Genomic DNA, 18,634 nt, shown 5'->3' with positions numbered 1-18,634 from the left:
TACTCAAAAATCCCTTGGAATCTATCTACCGTACAAAACTGTACAGTATATCTGCTGCTGCTGAGCTCTGGACTCACCCTGTGTAGTACTGAGGGTGGCAGTATTTTCTCATTTGTACACCACACAGCTTTCATCACCTTAAAAATTAATTCTAAAAGAAATTTAACAGAAGCAGTATGAAAAAGGAAGGGCATACAGTCTCGCACAGAATATTGATCCTTTAGTACCTCTGTATAATGTACTCCTTCTCTCAGGCCACGTGGATCCACACGAACATTAATGTGTCGACACTGGTTCATAAGCTCTAAATGACTAGGACACTGGACCCATGGTGCATTTGAAGTTAAAGCTAAATGAAGCTGAAGAGATATCCTTTCAGTGTTTTCTGTCAACAACAAAATCAATACCAGATTATGAACTCACATTCCTCTGTAACGCAGAATTTGCCATCTCAATAAAATGTTGTAGGAACCAATTCCTTAGAGTCCCCTGAAGTCAGATTCTCCACAAAAGGACACTGTTCTATATGACCTCTTTTAACTTGAGAAATCAGCAAAACAACAACATATAATATAAGAAAGCCTATATGTGACTTCATTTTTTTTTAAGCACATAAAACAGGCAAACATAAAAAAGGCAAAGGTACTGTAGCTATCAATCCTTCAGTTGCCCATTACATAAGCCTGGAAGCAGGTAAAAATATTTTCATATAGATGCAAAGTCTTGTCTAACACACATACATAAAGTAAAAGCCAACCTCACAGACTGAAAGTTTTGCTAATCACCAGATCACATTATAGAGTAACCTAAGTGAAGGCTTATGTTTATTGAAAACATTACTATCAGAATCTAAACATCTGCCTCTGACTTTGTTGGTCAACATAATAAAATAGGAGGCATTATTTTCAGAGCAGTCTTTTTTCTAAATACAATGTAACCCATTTCTTAGTGAGGTGAATATGCCGAATTTTATTAATAAAATGTTAAATAATAAAATACTAAACTTAAATAATAAAATAATATTTTATTAATAAAATACAGCAGAGTAAACCAGCCTATGAAGAGAAGTTGCATTGGCACTAGTTACTCACAGTAGTCCATAAGCATCTACAACCTATATCGATTCCTATGTTACCTTTAGGTATATTTATACTTAGCTACTCAATAGAACTTGTTTGTTGAAATCTTTTTTCCCCAGCTTAGATAAAATCCAAACCTAGAATTTGTGCTCTCCAAATACCCGGAGATTAGCTTCTTAGTAAAGTTCTGCTCTGTTTAGAATAGCCTACATTCTTCATCAGAAGTCATCTACCACAAATCCCTAGAAGATCTACAGTTTCTTGAAATATTAAAAATGTTTGATAATTTTTTTCTATTTTTTTCCTGGGAGCCACAACTTCACTTTAAAGTTATTTAGAGCAAAAGGAAGCCTAAAGCAACAGAAAAAAAAAAACCAGAAAAGACGTTCCGTAATTATAAATCTGAGATTAGAATGAAAAGCTGTTTAGATTCTTGCCTTCATTTACCAACAGTTTTGGAGTTGCATTTATTCCTTCTGTGGTACAAGACTTGTACTGCTCCGCATTATCACAGCTTTTCTATTTGAAGTTTACTCTTCATTTTTAAATGATACAAAAGAAGATTTCCTACCTGTATTCTCAGGAAAGACAGGCTCTATGCCAACCCCATGATCAGAAGGTGCAGATATCTGGGCAGGGTCTCTGAGGTAGATGCCGCGATTGCTTCCAACAGTAATAGTAAAGCCTATGTTACTTGTGAATGATGAATTCTGAACGAGGTAGTCATAGGCTTTATCAACCTGTTAGAACACATTCTAAATTAACACAATTCAACTTCAACATTTATGTACATTATCCTTTGCATGAGGCATTGAGCAAATACAGCAACAAGCACTGAAGTTACCAACATCCTAACTATTGGACTCATACTGATTTCGAGGCAACACTTCATGCAACAGCCATACGGAGCAATAAAATAGTAAAGGACATTTCAAAAAAAATAATACAACAAATTCCCTTTGCAATAAATTTATCAGAAGACAAAAGCCAAAGGTTTCCACAGATGACTTGGAAGTAAAAAGCCCAGGTCTACAATATTACTTTAGATTCCTTTCCCATATACGGAGCTAAACTAGTCACAGATTTAAACCTTTTATACAGCAGAAGTTAAGCACTTTAAAACATATAAGCAAGATGGAATGCCAATGCAAGTTTAATATATATATAGATATAAAAGAAGAGCTTGCTTCCTTTTTTTGTTCCCTTAAACTCTGATGACAAGTCCAACCTTTTGTTTCAAAAAGGCATCCTACTATCTCGCTTTTTATTCTACCAACCCTCAAAATCTTACATTCCCTTATATTTCAGCAAGCTACCTACATCTATAAACATTAAGACACCACTCTCCGAAACATGCAGATGCAGTATAGGGTCAGTCTCCCAGGTCAGAATTTTAACCATATATTTTTTTTAACAGTCTTTTAACACTCATATTTTTTTAAACACTCTAACCACAGAATACTAAATCCTAAGATACAACTGGCACATTTCATTTCTGTTTTGGAAATGTTTTTATTTGATATGGTCACTACTCTGTTGCCTTCTGTATCAAACTCAGCATTACAGATGTGTTCAAAAGACATCTGCTACCGGGTTCCAGAATCTCAAGAACAAAGTTTTAGAGCTAAGCATTTAATATGAAACGTCTTTAAGCATGAGAGCAAAATCTCAGTACCTCTTTTTGGCTCGGATGGGAGCGACCACAGGCAAAAGCATCAGTTAAGTCTTTAACAACTTAACGTTATGCAAAGGGATACTGTCATTCATACTGCCTTTACCATAAAAAAATTCACATTGGAGGTTTACAAGTTCCTTAAAAGACAACACAATGAATGCTTAGACTTTTCAGTGCAGGCCCACCCACAGCAAAAAATCACCCTACTACTGCAGATACACTGTTTTGTGAAGCAAAGGTGTCCTTTGCTTTAGCGTGGGTACCTCTGCATTTTCATTGCTCAGAATGTACTGTTCCAGCTTTTGTCTGCAAAGAACAAGTTTAGCTCTCTGACAACAGTATAAAAACATTTTCTGACATTAAGACAGAATTTATGCATACAAATCCATATGTGGGTGACAAAATCCCACATCTTACTTTTACGTCCACACACCCTTTTCATCACACAAGGAATGTGTCTAGTTAACACATATTCAAGAGAAACCAACTGCATGCTGAAACAGAGAGAAATATTTCATTCCTCCTCCCCTCCCACTACATTCCCTTCTTTATCCCGAATCAGATCTGCTAATTAAGTAGCTTGGGAGCTGAGTGAGCTCACCCAGAAAACGTTTTTAGGTAATTTTCTACTGGCAGTTATTTAAGGCTTTTGTTTGTTTGCTTGTTTCACTGACAATTACCTGAATAACACCATGTCCTTGTGCAAACACTTCTATATTTTCAGCTTTCACTGCTGTATTTTCTAAGGCTCTTCTGACAGAATGAACAGTGTAATGAATATCGTTAGCTTTGAGCCCTGAAATTAAAGTAAGGATATCATTGTAAAAAAAGTTAACAAAGTTGGAAAGCTACAGAAAAAGACTTCTTCTTTTATACTATGTACTGATATTACCTGACAGTACTAATGCAATGCCTCCACATGCATTGGGAGAAGACATGGATGTGCCATTCATGAGTTGTGTTCCTCGCAGAGTCCAGTTTGGAACAGAAGCAATAGCACCTCCTGGGGCACTGATACTTACTCCAAGGGCTCCATCAGTGCTAGTGGAAAAAAACAGAATTGTTGAAAAACAAGCTTTTACTTTCTGCACACTTTACCTTGAAGTTACCCCTGCACTTAAAAAGATAGTTTTAGCTTTGGCACATTCTCAAATAATACTCCACTAAATCATTAACCCATTAAATACAAGATAAAGCAGTACATTAAGTAGCAGTTTAATGTCAAATTAATCATCAGCTATGCCTGTTTTCCACAGTGAAAGTTATCCGAACTTTCATTCCTTAAATACTACAGTATTTAAAGACTACAGTTTAGTCAGCTGACTTATCTAACCAAATCTGAATTAGAAAACAAACAAGTGTACTAAAAACTTCACTACGTAAATAAATATTTCACTGAGCTTATTTAACCATTATTATTTTTTAAGAAAATATAGTATATTTTAAAGCAAAATCAGTAAAAAAAAGAGGCTAGAAAAAAAAAATGTAGAATCGAGAGATCTGGATTTTGCACAGCCATGCACAAGAGGTCAAATTTTGAATTACAATACAGAAGTTGATACATTTAATCCTCCTCCCTTAATGTTCTCCTCTCAAGAAGTGGTTCAGAGTCAGCTGGGCCCACTTCACCTTCTTTTTTGCCCAAGCATTTTTATAAACTCAGTGAGTAACGAAGCAGTAGTTTTCAACTGTGTGAGACAAATATACTAAATATTCTTCACTCTGTATAGATGAAAAATGTATCACTAATAAGGACCAAACTGTGCTTGAACTATTAAATTTTGTAGAGAGGCCAGGTGGATTTGTATCCTACACTGATAGCTTCATCTAAGATAAGTTTCAAAATCAAAGTACTCTACATTACTAAGTCAATGAATTTAAGACATTTTATGACATTCCTGTATAAATTAGTGTTTTTATCATACTTCCAGACAAGCATATCTGCCTGAAAGGCTCTAGTCCTTACTCAGACTTCTTTTGTCTACCACATTACTACCAAATTCTTCTCAGAATAATAATATTAATTATATTATATAAATTTAATTAATTATATAAATATAATATTAATATAAATATTAATATTATAATATAATAATAAAAAAATCTCTAAGCCCTTGCATTTTCTTTGAGAGAGTTCTCTATAATGAGTTAGAAAAACATTTTTCTGTCCTCTCACACTTCCACTAGATTCAAGCAAAACCAATAATTAAGTTGTGCCATTATAATGTCATTGAAGCCAGAAGTAACAATACCACAACAGTATTTCTTCTAGTCTTCAGCACCAACAGATTAGCTAGCAATACCACACTACTGAATGAAACAAATGCTACTGAAAAGAGCCTCAGAAAAATAAAATCAGAAATAGTACACATCTCCAAACTATTTTAATCAGATTTTCATTTCCTAAACAGACTTTACTAAAATGTACAGACTGTGACAGACAGCTCAGTCATCCTCCCTCCCATTAAGAATTCTACAGACGTAGACCTTCCAAGAGCAGCAGACTACTTAAGTTCTTACTGGGAAAAGAAATACTTTCATTTTGATATTAGTGACCAATTTTTAGATCTGCAATTACTTAATCAGAACTGCAAAGTAAGGAATTCCCTCCTTTTTATTATAACTTACCTTGGCCCCCTGGATGACCAAGTATATTGATTTGCTGGCAGTTTTTCTCTCAAAGAATATTCAGCAACCATCATATCAGGTGACACATAGGCACCAACACCTAATAGGAAACAAGCATCTTAGATGCACAATGAATGTGTAATAAAACAAAAAATAAACAAAATACACTACAGAATATTTAAAAAACGTTTTAAATGGACATTTTTTTCCATCTCTGTTCAAGTATTGTTAGAAAACAAGTGTAAAGAGCATGCTACACAGTTACAGTGTGTAGTGATACTATGTAATATGTAAATCTTCCATAAAATGGATAACTTTGAAGTGTCATTTGAGTTCAACTGGAACAATTTATATTTACTATCTGCATTTATTTCACAACACATCACTTTCAAATGCACCTACCCCTTTCTGGAGAATTTTGTCTGTGTTTACGTGGACACAAACTACACTAAAGCTGCCGCGAAGGAGCCCATATGAATTGCTTCATGTTCCCATGACTCAGAGCTACACTACCTTAAACAGATAGGAAAAACCATACTGCTCAACCACCACATCCATGAAAGTCAGTATTTTCCTGCTACTCAGCCCAGTTGGTACAGACCATATAAATTACTATGCCAAAGCCTGCTAAATTTGCATTTTTGGAATCTGGTATCAAGGAAGCATCCTTGGAGCACACCTTCCAGCTGTGCTGAGTTGCATGTGGTCCCAAGGCAGCAAGTTGGACATGCCTGCAATAGCTAACAGTCTGAGAGGCGTGCTTAGATTGTTAGATTTGAAAAGAACCACACCCTACTCTTTAAATAGATTTCTTCAGTAAATTTCATACCTACATCAAACCTACATCAATCATCTCCAACACCAGTTTTCTGCATTGTTTTTGAATGGTAAGAAGATAACCTACATTTTCATAAGTAAGTGTACAATAACTTCCTCCCATAAGATTAATCTCATAGGCCAGTAATCTTTGGAAATATTCTGAATTTAGTATAGCAAACAACTTGTGAACCCAAATAGAAAACAAAACTACAAAGGCTGAAAGAAAAAAAAAAAAAACAGAAGATGAATACTGACTTTATGTTTTAGGGGTGAAAAAAAAACAAACACCAAAAACATTCATACCTATTACACTAGATGTAGTGCCACCAGGACATCCTACTGTAGAAAGGCAAGGGCCGTTGTTTCCTGCACTCGAAACATAAATTACATTGTGTTTCCATACTGCCTCATTAATTACTTCACAAATTCTCCTGAAATAAGGAAAAGATGGAGTTATTTAATCAATGTGTGATTTTCTTTCTGCATGGGAAAACACCCATTCATAGCAGGACCAGTCACAGAGGAATATTATGCAGCCAGCTTTCCACGTCAGGCCAGAGATGGTCTCAGAACTGATGTTACTTATTTTGAAAGGGAGTAACAGCCACACACATCAATGTTAAGTCTTAAAACAAAAGAAAAACACAGAAAACAAAAAAACACCCAGACTACATGGTGTTTCAACTACGAGAATACTTCACTGCTCTAAAATATTCCTAGTATCACAATTAATAGCATTTTCAATATGTTTACGTAGTTTTTGTAGACATTTAAAAAATAAACTGCAGTACTTTAATGCCATCGTTTGGGCCTGGACAATTAATTCTTACTGACAGTACATTTACAGAAAACCAACGCCTGAAATTATACTTGTGTAACGTTGAAAAACTTTACGCTAAATGCAGTAGCACTTACCCAGAATTCGGCCAATGTGTTGCCTCTCCATAGCTATAGTTGACAAGATCACATTTATATTTTATTGCTTCTATCATCTGAGAAAGCAAAAATAAAAGCCAACATAAGTAATTATGGAATGGGAAAAAACATCTGCTTAAAATGTTTTGCTACACATTTACGGAAAGAGGAATATTTTTTTTTTTTTCCAACCCTATGGAGGAAAATGGATGAAGTAAGCTACATTAAAGTGGCATTTTCCTAGTAGCCCAATTAAAAAAAAAAAACAAAACCACAACAAAAAAGAAGCCATTAGCATCCCATATACCAAGCTATAAATTAAGACATTAACATAATATAAAACCATCGATCTCATTAGTCTTATATATACGTTCTTAATAAGACAAATTTCTCTTTTCCTGTGTGGTTTGGTTAAATTTCAAAGAGCCACAGTAGCATTAACACAAATCTTCACATTAGTAATATATTCTATGATCTACAAATAATCATTTTCTATTTTCATTCCTTCTCTTACATACATTTTCCTCAACCACTTGCTGTACAGCAGAGGCATTGGGCCTTGGATCATGAGAAAGTAATATTTTTTTCCATCACTCTTAAGAAACAGTCAAAATATGTTCAGCCACAAAGTTAGATGTCAGTTGCTATGTATTACAGTTACGTAGCTAAGCATAAAAGCAACATGTATATAAATATACTCATAACAAGAACAAATAACTTTAAATAAGCTTACAAGTCACTTCTCTTATGGGCTAAGTTAGACAAACACTGCAATACTATCAACTGAATAAAAATATAAATATAAATGTTTATTCTTATAAAATAAAAGTCGTACAATAAGCTTGAAACTATCATTTATTTTCTTCATTTTAACGCTGAGGGTATTACAGGACTACAAAACCACGGTGTATGAGTTACCAAAGCACTCCTCAATTACTGCATAATAAATTCAAACTGCTGAGATTAACACTTATCCATTGAAATACCTACAGCTCTTATTAAACCAGTGCCAGTTTCCATTGTACTTAGTCTTGTATCACCAATCTTGATTGCAAGAATCTGAGCTCCTGGAGCCACACCATTTCGCTCTGGCTCATCCGGAAAGTATCCTGCTGCAATACTAGCCACATGTGTTCCATGTGCTCCTAAGCAAATTAAAATTCAAACCACTGTATGGTTAGTGAACTTCTTTTATACTGATTTAATACACCACAGTTCATTAAATGAAAAGTAATAGAGCTAAATTAGCAACCCCAGAATTTAACTACTTATTTAAATAAATGTTATATTATACTAAGAGATGAAAAGCCAGTAATTAGGAGCAATTTGCAAAACAAAACAGCTTTTGAGGGCAGGAAGAAGGAGGCAGAAGAGGAGAAAGGAAGTATGAACTAATAAACTCCACTAACAGACATTATCAAAAAGGCTTAACACTTCACACTCAGAGTAACAAAAATTATACCAAAAATATCCTGACTGTGGAGATCAGGGGGAAGAAAAAAAAAAAAAAAAACAAAACTCCATACAGCCATAAAAGGAATCCCAAAGTTATTACTGATTTAGAAGCCAAAACTGTTCCTGTAGTTCTTCTGAGATAGGGCAGCTTCATGAGAAATCAAGAGCATTTTAAAAAATATTAAAAAAAATCAAATACATTCACACCACCTTAATCACTCAGTACGTTTTCAAAACAGAACATCTTTATACTGAGAACTCACAACAATGGGATCAGAGCAGTCAGTGCTACAGCTATGATGAGACCTATCATCATTAAAGAGTTGGGATAAACTAAAATACAGACACTTTTGTTGACAGATGTTTTTAAAAAAAGATTCTTAAATTATGAAAGCACAAAGAACAGTGACAAAATTCAATAAGCAACCTACATTCAAAAGGAAAACAAAAAAGCTGAATGAAGGTTCACTGGCTAATGTCAGTAAGATGCAGGAACATCTTAAAGAGTAACTAAACTTAAATGTACTATATATACACCTGCATATGGATACAAAGTTGACTGAATTTCAGACACAAAAATGTAAGCAAGTTCAGTAACAAGACATTGTTATGGGTTTACTACACGAAATACGAATAACGATTTTTTAATGCCTTTAATCCCAAGTACCAAAATTGGGAACCAATACAAACTGCTGCTTCTCATGATACCAAATCAGCAACAAAACTTTTCTTAACATTCCTTTCACTTACCTCCACTTGTCACAATTGAAAGAAGGTTTCCATCATCATATATATTAATGGAATAATTCAACATTTCAGATGTTCCAAAAGATCCGTATTCCTGAGCCTCTTTGTAGGTCCTCAACACTGTACAGCTGGTTAAGTCACCACTCTCACTTGTATCTATGCAGGCTCTGTTGATGACAACAATTAAAAAAAAAAAAAAGATAATTTTTCAACTGCCATGCACTTCCAGTTATCGTTCCTCCCCCTGCAACAGAGGAGTACCACAAAGACCCCAGCACGTCTGGTCCTGGGTTGACAGTATCTTAATTCATTACATCAATACTTTAAAACTTGGCCTTTTATAATTGGATTCAGAAACTACAAAGATCTCTAAGTTAATTGATTCTCAAGTGCTACTAAATTTAAGTAATGCTTGATAAAAGAGATTTTGTAAGTTCAGGCAATTCCTTCAGAGAAGGAATTGCACTTAAGCTAGCTGCTCAGTACTTGTGCACAAACATGTGAAGTCTCAGCTACTGGTTTGTACAATGCACATTAATAGTCAGGAAAAGTGACACATTACATTCTGAAGCGCGCAATTTCTTTTTCTTCCCCTCTTCAGTTTCCTATTATCAATGTGTACTCAGAGCAATTTTATTCCTTGCCTTAGAGGAAAAATCTACAAGCTTAATAAAATCAGAGTGATACAAAGTGTAAGACTTCATTCTATGCTATCTTCATTCAGGAGCAGAACTTTGTCATGATATAGGATCATTTCAAAGCAAGCAATATTTCAGAACTCCATAGAAAAGCAGATGTAAAAATTAACATAAGTACTTAATGCAAACTATTGTTTTATATGCTTAAAACATTTTGTTTCACAAGCTTGGATACTTACCTCCAGGTCTCACCATCATACCATACTAGACAATCATATACTGGACCAGGATCACTGTATTTTTTCTCAAAAGAATTTAGCAGTTCCACTTGATTTTGAAGTTCCTCCTTTAGTAACTTATTTACCTGACACAGCAATAAAAGTACAGTTAGAGTATTACTAAAACTATTACTAAGTAGTTATGAATACAATCTTAAGCCCTGTTCCTTTCTGATGTTAAACATTTCCTCCATTACTTCATTGGAAACAAAGACTATCACAGAAGTCACAGACATCAACAGTCTTCAGCAGCGTTCTATCTATTCTTGGCCTGCTATCTATAATTCTGACTTCTGTAATTATTATATTTCATGTCTTTGTTTTTTCTACAGACAGTTAAATGACACAGAAGCATCCCAAGAAATTTCTGGTATTTCAATGAAATAGTATCTAGTTTACAAAAGAAAGGATATGTTTAAAAGATTCCGACTTTGAGCACAATAAAGATGATTGCCTCAAAAGTTAAAAATAAAACTTACTAAAAATATGGTATGAAGTATTTGCACTAATACCCTTTTCATAATCAGAAACAAGTTTAGAAAGTTAACAACATTTGACAAATCAAGGAATCACCCACATACTGTGGTTTTTTGTTTTGTTTCTTTTTTTAAAATGAATCAGAAGACGCAGTGATAAATTATCATAAACATCCTTCATTCACTCATATAATAAAAATATTTTAATCCTCTCTATCAGTATCAAATTATTACAAGCTCACAAGGAAGTATACTAACTTGGGAGGGAGAGCTATGAGCAGCATCAAACTCTTCTTGTTTCCTACAGGCCTCTGCTAGAGCTAGTCTGTGAAGAGGATCCCAGAGCTTCTCCTTGCGTTCTTTCTGTAACATAAAACTCATTTCTTCAATACATTCATTTGCAAGTTATGGTTTCAGACACAAAGGCTAAGAAACTAAATACAATACTACAAATAAACAACTGCCACACTGGAAAAGTAAATAGATACTAGTAATATTAGACTTTTTGACTTCGAGGAACCTGTGTAAGGAGGACCATTTGACCATCATAACGGCTGTTTAAGAGGGTGGATAGTGATAGGACAAGAGGGAATGTTTAAACTAACTATTCCCTGTCTCAGGCTAGATATTAGGAGGAATTTTTTCAACAGAGGGTGGTAATGCACTGGAACAGGCTGCCCAAGGAGGCTGTGGATGCCCCATCCCTGGAGGCATTCAAGGCCAGGCTGGATGTGGCTCTGGGCAGCCTGGTTTGGTGGTTGGCAGCACTGCACATAGCAGGGGGGTTGAAACTACATGATCACTGTGATCTTTTTCAACCCAGGCCATTCTATGATCTGCTGTGACTCTGAAAATTCATAGAAGAAATGGATTGTGTCAAAATTAAGCAAAAATCAGCCTATGGCTAGCAGCCTACATGTGTTACTAAAGCACATACCATAGTTTTCTAGAAAAACCTCTTCATTAAAATAGTGAAATATCAACACACACCAGAAGCAAAAATGCGATTTCTCACCTGAATCCTCTCCTTGAGAGCTTTAGGATATATGTCATAGCCATTTTTTATCCCAATATGATACTTGCCAGTAGGATTTACCCAGTTTGCTGGAATCTACAGAAAAGTATATTCAAGAATAGGTTAGTTAATGGTAACAAACAAACAAAAAATTCAACACTCAGCAAGGAAGTTAGCAGTCTTGAAAATACTAGAAATCGGTAGGAATTCATCTGACACTGTAGATGAACACTTTTCAGTATCTTTATCTTTAAAACACAGCCCCAGTAAGCTGTGGTTTTTGGGAGAGGTCTAAGGAAATAACAGTACTATCAGTGAGGACAAAATGTCCTACTATGAAGAGTTAATAGGATGATAAGGACAAGTATCTGAATGTTTAGCGGCTTATCTTACCGTAATTTAAACCCTCAGTACAATAAATTCATTACTCTTGATAACAACAGGAAAAGAGAGCTGGTAGCTGCTGAAGGTTCTTCCTGTAGTACCACACAAATTCTTACCTTTAAAGTTCTTCCAGAGAGACCGATGATTTCTCCGTCTTTAGCTTCCACAACAGTACATGTAGTTACATCACCACTGCCAGTTGTATCAATTATATCAATTATCTTGGGCTTCCCATCAGTTGTAATCTGAAAACATCAGCAGAGAAGAAAATTAAAGTGCAGTCGAATAGCCTTTAGCCATTTTTCATTTTCGTTAATTAAAAAAAAAAAAAAAAGAAAAAGAAAAAAAAAGAAAAAAAGAATCTAGTAACTTTGTTAAGCTTTAACAGGATGACAGAAAAATACCTTGAAATCAGTTTAGCTTTCAGTGAACCAAGAACAACACAACTATCTTCCTGGCTCATAAGCCTCCCCAGTTTCACAGAACTACTATTTGCAAAATCAAACGTTTATATTTCAATGACTGGCAACATTGCCTTCACTCTTTATTTTTTTTTTTTCCCTCCCACTGTTCCAGCCTCATTTTGCAGTAACGATAACACAAACCTAAAAAGATGAAAGGTGCTGAACTACATGCAGATACAAGCTTGAGTCTTAAGTAAGCACAAATCTAACAGGAACACAAATTACCATCACAAATTATTTTTCTGTTACAGGGATTCTGTGTCATGTTTTAATAAACCTAAAGTGCTAGGAGCCATCCTCCAGTCCCCTGGTTAAAACATGTTTAAACAGTTAAGTAAAAAAAAAAAAAAAAAAAGTAGTAAGTATAAGCAGGACATTGATTCCTACTCCAGAATGTAATAAACACTGCTTTTGAAGAGGGTAACTAAGTAAGAGAACCCATTCCATAAACCAACACTGCTAATCTGTCTATGGAAAAGTGTTACGAAAACTGATGTAACAGTCCTCCAGTGGTCAGTACTGGGACTGAGACTCTTTGATATCTTCATCAATGACATCAACAGTGGGGTGAGTGCACCCTTGGTAAGTCTGCAGATGATACCACACTGTAGGGTTCAGGTGACATTCTTAAAGAGATGGAATGCCATCCAGAAGGACCTAGACAGGCTTGAGCAGTGGGCCCCAGAGAACCTCACGAGGTTCAACAAACCCAGGTGGAAGGTCTTGCACCTGTGTTAGGGAAATTCCCGCTATCAATACAAGCTGAGGAATGAAAGAACAGAGCACAGCCCTGCTGAAAAGGGCTTGGAGGTAATGGGGAACAGTAAGCTGGACATGAGCAAGCAATGCACACTCACAGCCCAGAAAGTCAACAGTATTGTGGTGTGATCAGTAGGTCGAGGGAGGTGATCCTGCCCCTCTACTCTGTGCTGCTGAGACCTCATCTGGAGTACAGTGTACAGATGTGTAGTCCTCAGTACAGGAGAGTCATGGACCTGTTAGAGCATGTCCAGAAGAGAGCAACAAAACTGACCTAAGGGATGGAACATCTGCCCTATGAGAATGGGCTGAAAGACTTGGGGGCCGTTCAGCCTGGACAAAAGAAGGCTCCTGTAGGAGACCTGAGAACAACCTTCCAACTTCTAAATGAGGGCTATATAAGAAAGGAGGAGACAGACCCTTTAGCAGGGTCTGTTGTGACAGGACAAGGAGAAATGGTTTCAAACAAAAGATGACAGATTTAGATTGTATATAAGGAACAAGTCTGCTTACAATAAAGGTGGTGAGACACTGGTACAGGTTATCCAGAGAGGTGGTGAATATCCTGCCCCTAGAGACATTCAAGTTCAGGCTGGATGTCCCTGTTCACTGCAATGGAATTAGATGGGATGACCTTTAAAGGTCCCTTTGAACTCAAATGAGTCTATGATTTTAACTTGGTAATACACCTGCTGAAACATTTCGGCAGCAGTAAAAACTTACTTGAGAAACAGAGCGCCAAAGCATGCACACAATACAATTTTCTTGTGCTCATAATTCTTTCTGATGCCATTATCCACTGACAAAGAAATCAATAGTTACACCAATCATAAAGCAAGTGAAAGCCAAAACTGGGACTATCCAAATCAGACACTTCAGTTGGAAGCACGTGGTAATCTAAGTTATTCACTGATCAAAGCACGAGAAACAAGAAGGAAAAAATAATCCAAGGTGACCTGTTGGAAGCAAATTGCACAGCAACAGGTGGCCCAAACACCAATTTATGCTATGATGAGCTTGCGTAGTTTTGAAAGTTGTTCCCCAGCCAGTCCAGAAAGGCCATGTGCAACTCCTGCACTACACAGCTCTTTGCCTTTCAGCTGAATAGTAGGTCTACACTCACACGTGAGTTTGTATGTACAATTAGAACCAACAATTCAGAGTCCCACGGTCAGACAAAAGAAACTCAGCATTTCACTTGCAAAGGTCCAAGGTTCAATTCTTAGTGGCAGAGATCCAGTCAGAGTCCGCCAATCAGTGCAAGTAACTGATATGGCTTCTGCTGCTGACTGTTTGGACTACTGCCCACCAGTAGTAATGCTACAGTCAAACTCAGATTTCAGCTTGTCTTTCCCTTCTCAAGTCCTGCAATTCTGAGAAAAACAAAACCAAGTAATCTTGGTTAATTTCCTTGATCAGAAGGCCCAAAACTAATTAATTTATTACAGACAGGAGGGCATCTGCATTAAAATTCAAAAGTAGAGAATTTCTATGCAATGAAAAGTATCTTACAGAATTATTAAGGTTGGAAAGGACTTTTAAGATCATCTAGTCCTACTAGTATTGCCCACCATGCCCATGCCCCTTTGTACCACATCTACACATTCTGTGAACACCTCCAGGGATGGTGACTCCACCATCTTCCTGGGCAGCCTGTGCCAGGGCCTCAACACTCTTTTGGAGAAGTTTTTCCTTATTACAGAATCACTGAGGTTGCAAAAGACCTCCAAGATCACACAGTCCAACCATACACCTACCATCAGTATTTCCCCACTAAACCATGTCCCTTAGTACAACGCCTAAATGTCGTGATGATATGATTTACAAAAAAATATAATTCTCTTTTTTTTTTTCTTATAGTTGTTTGAAAAACTAGTTTACAGCAGAATTATATTACTGTTTATACATATCCACTGAAGTTTCAAAAGCGTGCTTTCATGACAACTCTGACTTTGCAAAACACAAAGTAGGTTATTTTTGAAATGCTAATTGTATCTGCATAACCCTGGCAGTTGATACATACAGTAGTAGCAGGGAAGCACCGCTATCTGTGACAATGCTAATTAAAGGGCTAAGACAGGTGTACTTGAGTGTATTTTTGTGAGATCATACAACTTTACTTCACAGCAATGCAGAAATGACAGTGTAGGGATGAAAAAAGACAATATATAATACACAGCCACAACACCCCATTAAATTTATGGGCCCTCTCAAAAGTTCATCAGGATTTTGCAAATAACAGCTAGAAACAGACTATACCAAGAGGGCTGAGAAGGGAAGAATCCAGCATGAAAGAAGCAGACAAACTGAACTGAGTTGGGAGCACCAGGTGGAGCATAAAGCAATGGAAGGCTAGGCAAAAAGAGTTCCCCAGAGAGCACTGGCTGCAAAAGGTTCAGAAAAGAAAGGAAAATTTGTACAAGACAAATGCTTTATCCAGAAAAGAAAGCAAACTGACAGAAAAAAGTTACTGGCTTAAGTTCTCTTAAGCCCAGTAACTACTGTCTTTATAGCAACAAATGTTCACGCAAGAACATAAACATGAAGGTACTTCGTTGTTATCTGCCCCCCAGCAAATGATTGCATGTCATACATTTATGGTATCAGTGTTCAAAAATCAAGGCATAAAATAACAAAGTAAATCCACCCCCCAAAAAATGAGACACCGGGGAGCAACAAAACACAAACTTCTTTGATTTGACTAAGATCCCCACTACACTCAAAACAGGGCAGGCTCACTTTGGCCTTCAAACAGTACTGACACTAACTTCAACTAAAAGCTGTAATGTTTATTAGCCTTCCAGCATAGACTGCTCTCTTCACTTTAAACAAGAGATTCAATTTGTGCCAGCTGAGAACTGAAAGTAAGTCTGACAGCAAGAAAAAGCAGAAGTAAAGAAAGTAGCAGGGAGGCTGACATCTCAAGACTGGAAATTGCCTGTCACAGTACAGCTACTCTTCCTGTGCACTATGCTGTTTATCTGCAAGACAGTCTTAATCTGGAGAGGCAAAACATAAATTGTCCACTTCACTGAAGAGTGAGGACATCCTCTTTCTGAAGCAGTATTTACAAAGCTATGCTTCATTTTGTGTGCGGCCCACGCATCTTTTATAATTTCCTGCACTTGAAATTTCATCTTCAATACAATGAAAACAGGGCATCTCAGGCTCATCTGGATTTTGAATTCTCTTTGTCTTAGTCCCAAGCATATCAATTTGCTTGAAATTTACACCAAAGCAAAGCCTACCCTACTGCCCATCTTTTTGGTTCACCACTTCCTGTTTATAGCATCTAGAAATTTAAGTTTTTTTGCTTCCACATGGAAAACTTCAGAACTATGCACGTCCCCTTTATATTCTTGTCTACATAACTGCCTTTTTATAGATTGGCTTGGGTTGGAAGGAACCTTAAACCTCATTCAGTCCCAACCTGTGATGTGGGCAGGGCTGCCAGCCATCAGCTCGGGCTGCCCAGAGCCCATCCAACCTGGTCATGTCTGCCTCCAGGGATGGGGCACCAAAGCCTCTCTGGGCAGCTGTGCCAGCACCTCATCACTCTCTAAGTGAAAAATTCCCTTCCAACATCTAACTCAAATCTCCCCTCTTTTAACTTAAAACCATTCCCCCTTGTCCAATCATGATCAGACCACATAAAAAGTCAGTCTTCATCTTATTTATAAGTCCCTTTTAAGTACTGGGATGGTATTATTTTGCTTTTTGGATAAGTTCATTCCAGCTTAACTCAAGTGAAGTGACAGCTGCCCAGTGCCACCTCCCAGCCTATCTGTCCTCTTCAATTACCCCTTTACTTGCTTGAACAGTGTAAGGAATCACTGGGGAACATCGGGCTAACAACTTGCCATGGTGAACTCCCTGAACTGGGTTATCCAAGAGTAAAACTTGTGCCAAGCAAAGGGTAGAAATGCACAGTGCTTATTTAACATACAGGACACAGTACCCCAACAAGCTGTGTGCATCTTCCCCTAAATCTCTACTCAAGGCTGCTACATCTGATGGTAAACATGCTGACAGGAAACTGGAAGTGATATAAGTAATACACGAGCCACACGATAAAGAAGTGCTAACAGACGAATTGAAAACCAACAAGGAACCGCTGAGATAGGCCGACATTTAAATCACCCGCACAGATTTAATAAGCGTAGATCTCGCAGAAGCAGCCATTGTGTAACAGGAGGTGCAGACAAAGCCACGCGGGCTGTAGTCCCGCAGGGAACGTCGGGACCGGGCCGGCAGCAGCCAAACTCAGATGTCCCCTCAGCGCCCCCGGCCTGTCGGATCACTGCCCGGTCCGGTGCCCACCCTCTGGCCGCGCAGCTCCCCGGCGCCCAAGTGCGGTGACTCAGGGCCTCTGGCCGTTACCTGCATGCCCGGTGCGCCCGGGTCCACGCCGGTGTCCAACACGGCCAACAGTACCCCCCGCCCGTCGAAATCGGGGAAGCGGGAGAGAAAGGCAGCGGCTCCGGTCTCCTTCTTGGGCAGGAGACCGTGGAAAGGGAAAGGCTCCTCGGCGGCGGCCGCCATGGCGGGAGGGCAGACGGGGCCGCGAGTCAACGGGCGCTAGGGATGGGGCACGGCGCATGCGCTTGCGCACTGGCCGGTGAGGGGAAGCATCCCCTGGAGGCACACGGCGGGGGCGGGACCGGGCTGAAGCAGCCAATCGGAGCGCGAGAGCTGGAGGGCTCAGGGAGACATAGCCAATCGGAAAGTCGGCCTTTCCCACGTGCCGGGGCCGCGGTCTTAAAGTGACATGCAGAAATACTTCGGGGCCATAGGCCGTGGAAGAGGGAAGATGTGGGGTGGAGTGAGCGCGCAGCGTAAACACGGCGTAACACTGCTGGATCGGGACCTTACTGGAGGTTGGGGCCACTCTGCCCCTCAGCGCCTCCTGAGGGACGTGGCTGTAACGCAGCGTGGAGCTGTGCCCGGTTATGCCTGTCGTAAACAAAGTGGATGTTTACCAGTGTGTCAGAAACGACACGTACATAATAGAGAAAAGCCATCCTGCTTGAACAGCCCTAGCAGAAATGGCTTTCTTGTTGTTTGTGCCGCTCGTTTTGTACCACTGACTACATCTGCGCTCTTAGACACCTACAGAGTACTGCAGGATTCTTATGCGTATAAAATGCCAAAATGAACCTGAAAAGCGCTGCTTTACAAATGCGTATTGTGTGTTGAAAGAAAGGAAGGGAAAGGGAAAGAAAGGAAAGCCAAAGCTGTGCCATATGTGGTGCTCACTGTGTGACTCAGTCTGCTCCCTTCCCTCTTTGGGTTTTTCTCATCA

The 18,634-nt window shown here is 38.2% G+C and overlaps 1 protein-coding gene across 1 annotated transcript in view; it reads right to left on the bottom strand.

Moving 5' to 3' along the window:
* Positions 1–17,874, bottom strand: part of TPP2 (tripeptidyl peptidase 2) — a gene marked incomplete at both ends in the record, with an annotated part of 47,455 nt that extends 29,581 nt beyond the window's left edge. Inside the window, 14 exons of the mRNA XM_079549493.1 lie at positions 228–385; positions 1,651–1,819; positions 3,435–3,550; positions 3,647–3,795; positions 5,383–5,482; positions 6,505–6,632; positions 7,117–7,193; positions 8,107–8,261; positions 9,322–9,485; positions 10,196–10,320; positions 10,969–11,073; positions 11,726–11,821; positions 12,226–12,354; positions 17,713–17,874. Coding sequence (XP_079405619.1) covers positions 228–385; positions 1,651–1,819; positions 3,435–3,550; positions 3,647–3,795; positions 5,383–5,482; positions 6,505–6,632; positions 7,117–7,193; positions 8,107–8,261; positions 9,322–9,485; positions 10,196–10,320; positions 10,969–11,073; positions 11,726–11,821; positions 12,226–12,354; positions 17,713–17,874 — 1,833 coding nt within the window. The remainder of the gene's footprint in view (positions 1–227; positions 386–1,650; positions 1,820–3,434; positions 3,551–3,646; positions 3,796–5,382; positions 5,483–6,504; positions 6,633–7,116; positions 7,194–8,106; positions 8,262–9,321; positions 9,486–10,195; positions 10,321–10,968; positions 11,074–11,725; positions 11,822–12,225; positions 12,355–17,712) is intronic.
* Positions 17,875–18,634: the final 760 nt, after the last annotated feature.

This window comes from Tetrao urogallus (assembly GCF_951394365.1).
Source record: "Tetrao urogallus genome assembly, chromosome: 1".
Classification (NCBI taxonomy): domain Eukaryota; kingdom Metazoa; phylum Chordata; class Aves; order Galliformes; family Phasianidae; genus Tetrao; species Tetrao urogallus.
The sequence above is the reverse complement of the archived record's forward strand: the minus strand, read 5'-3'. Positions and strand labels throughout refer to the sequence as shown.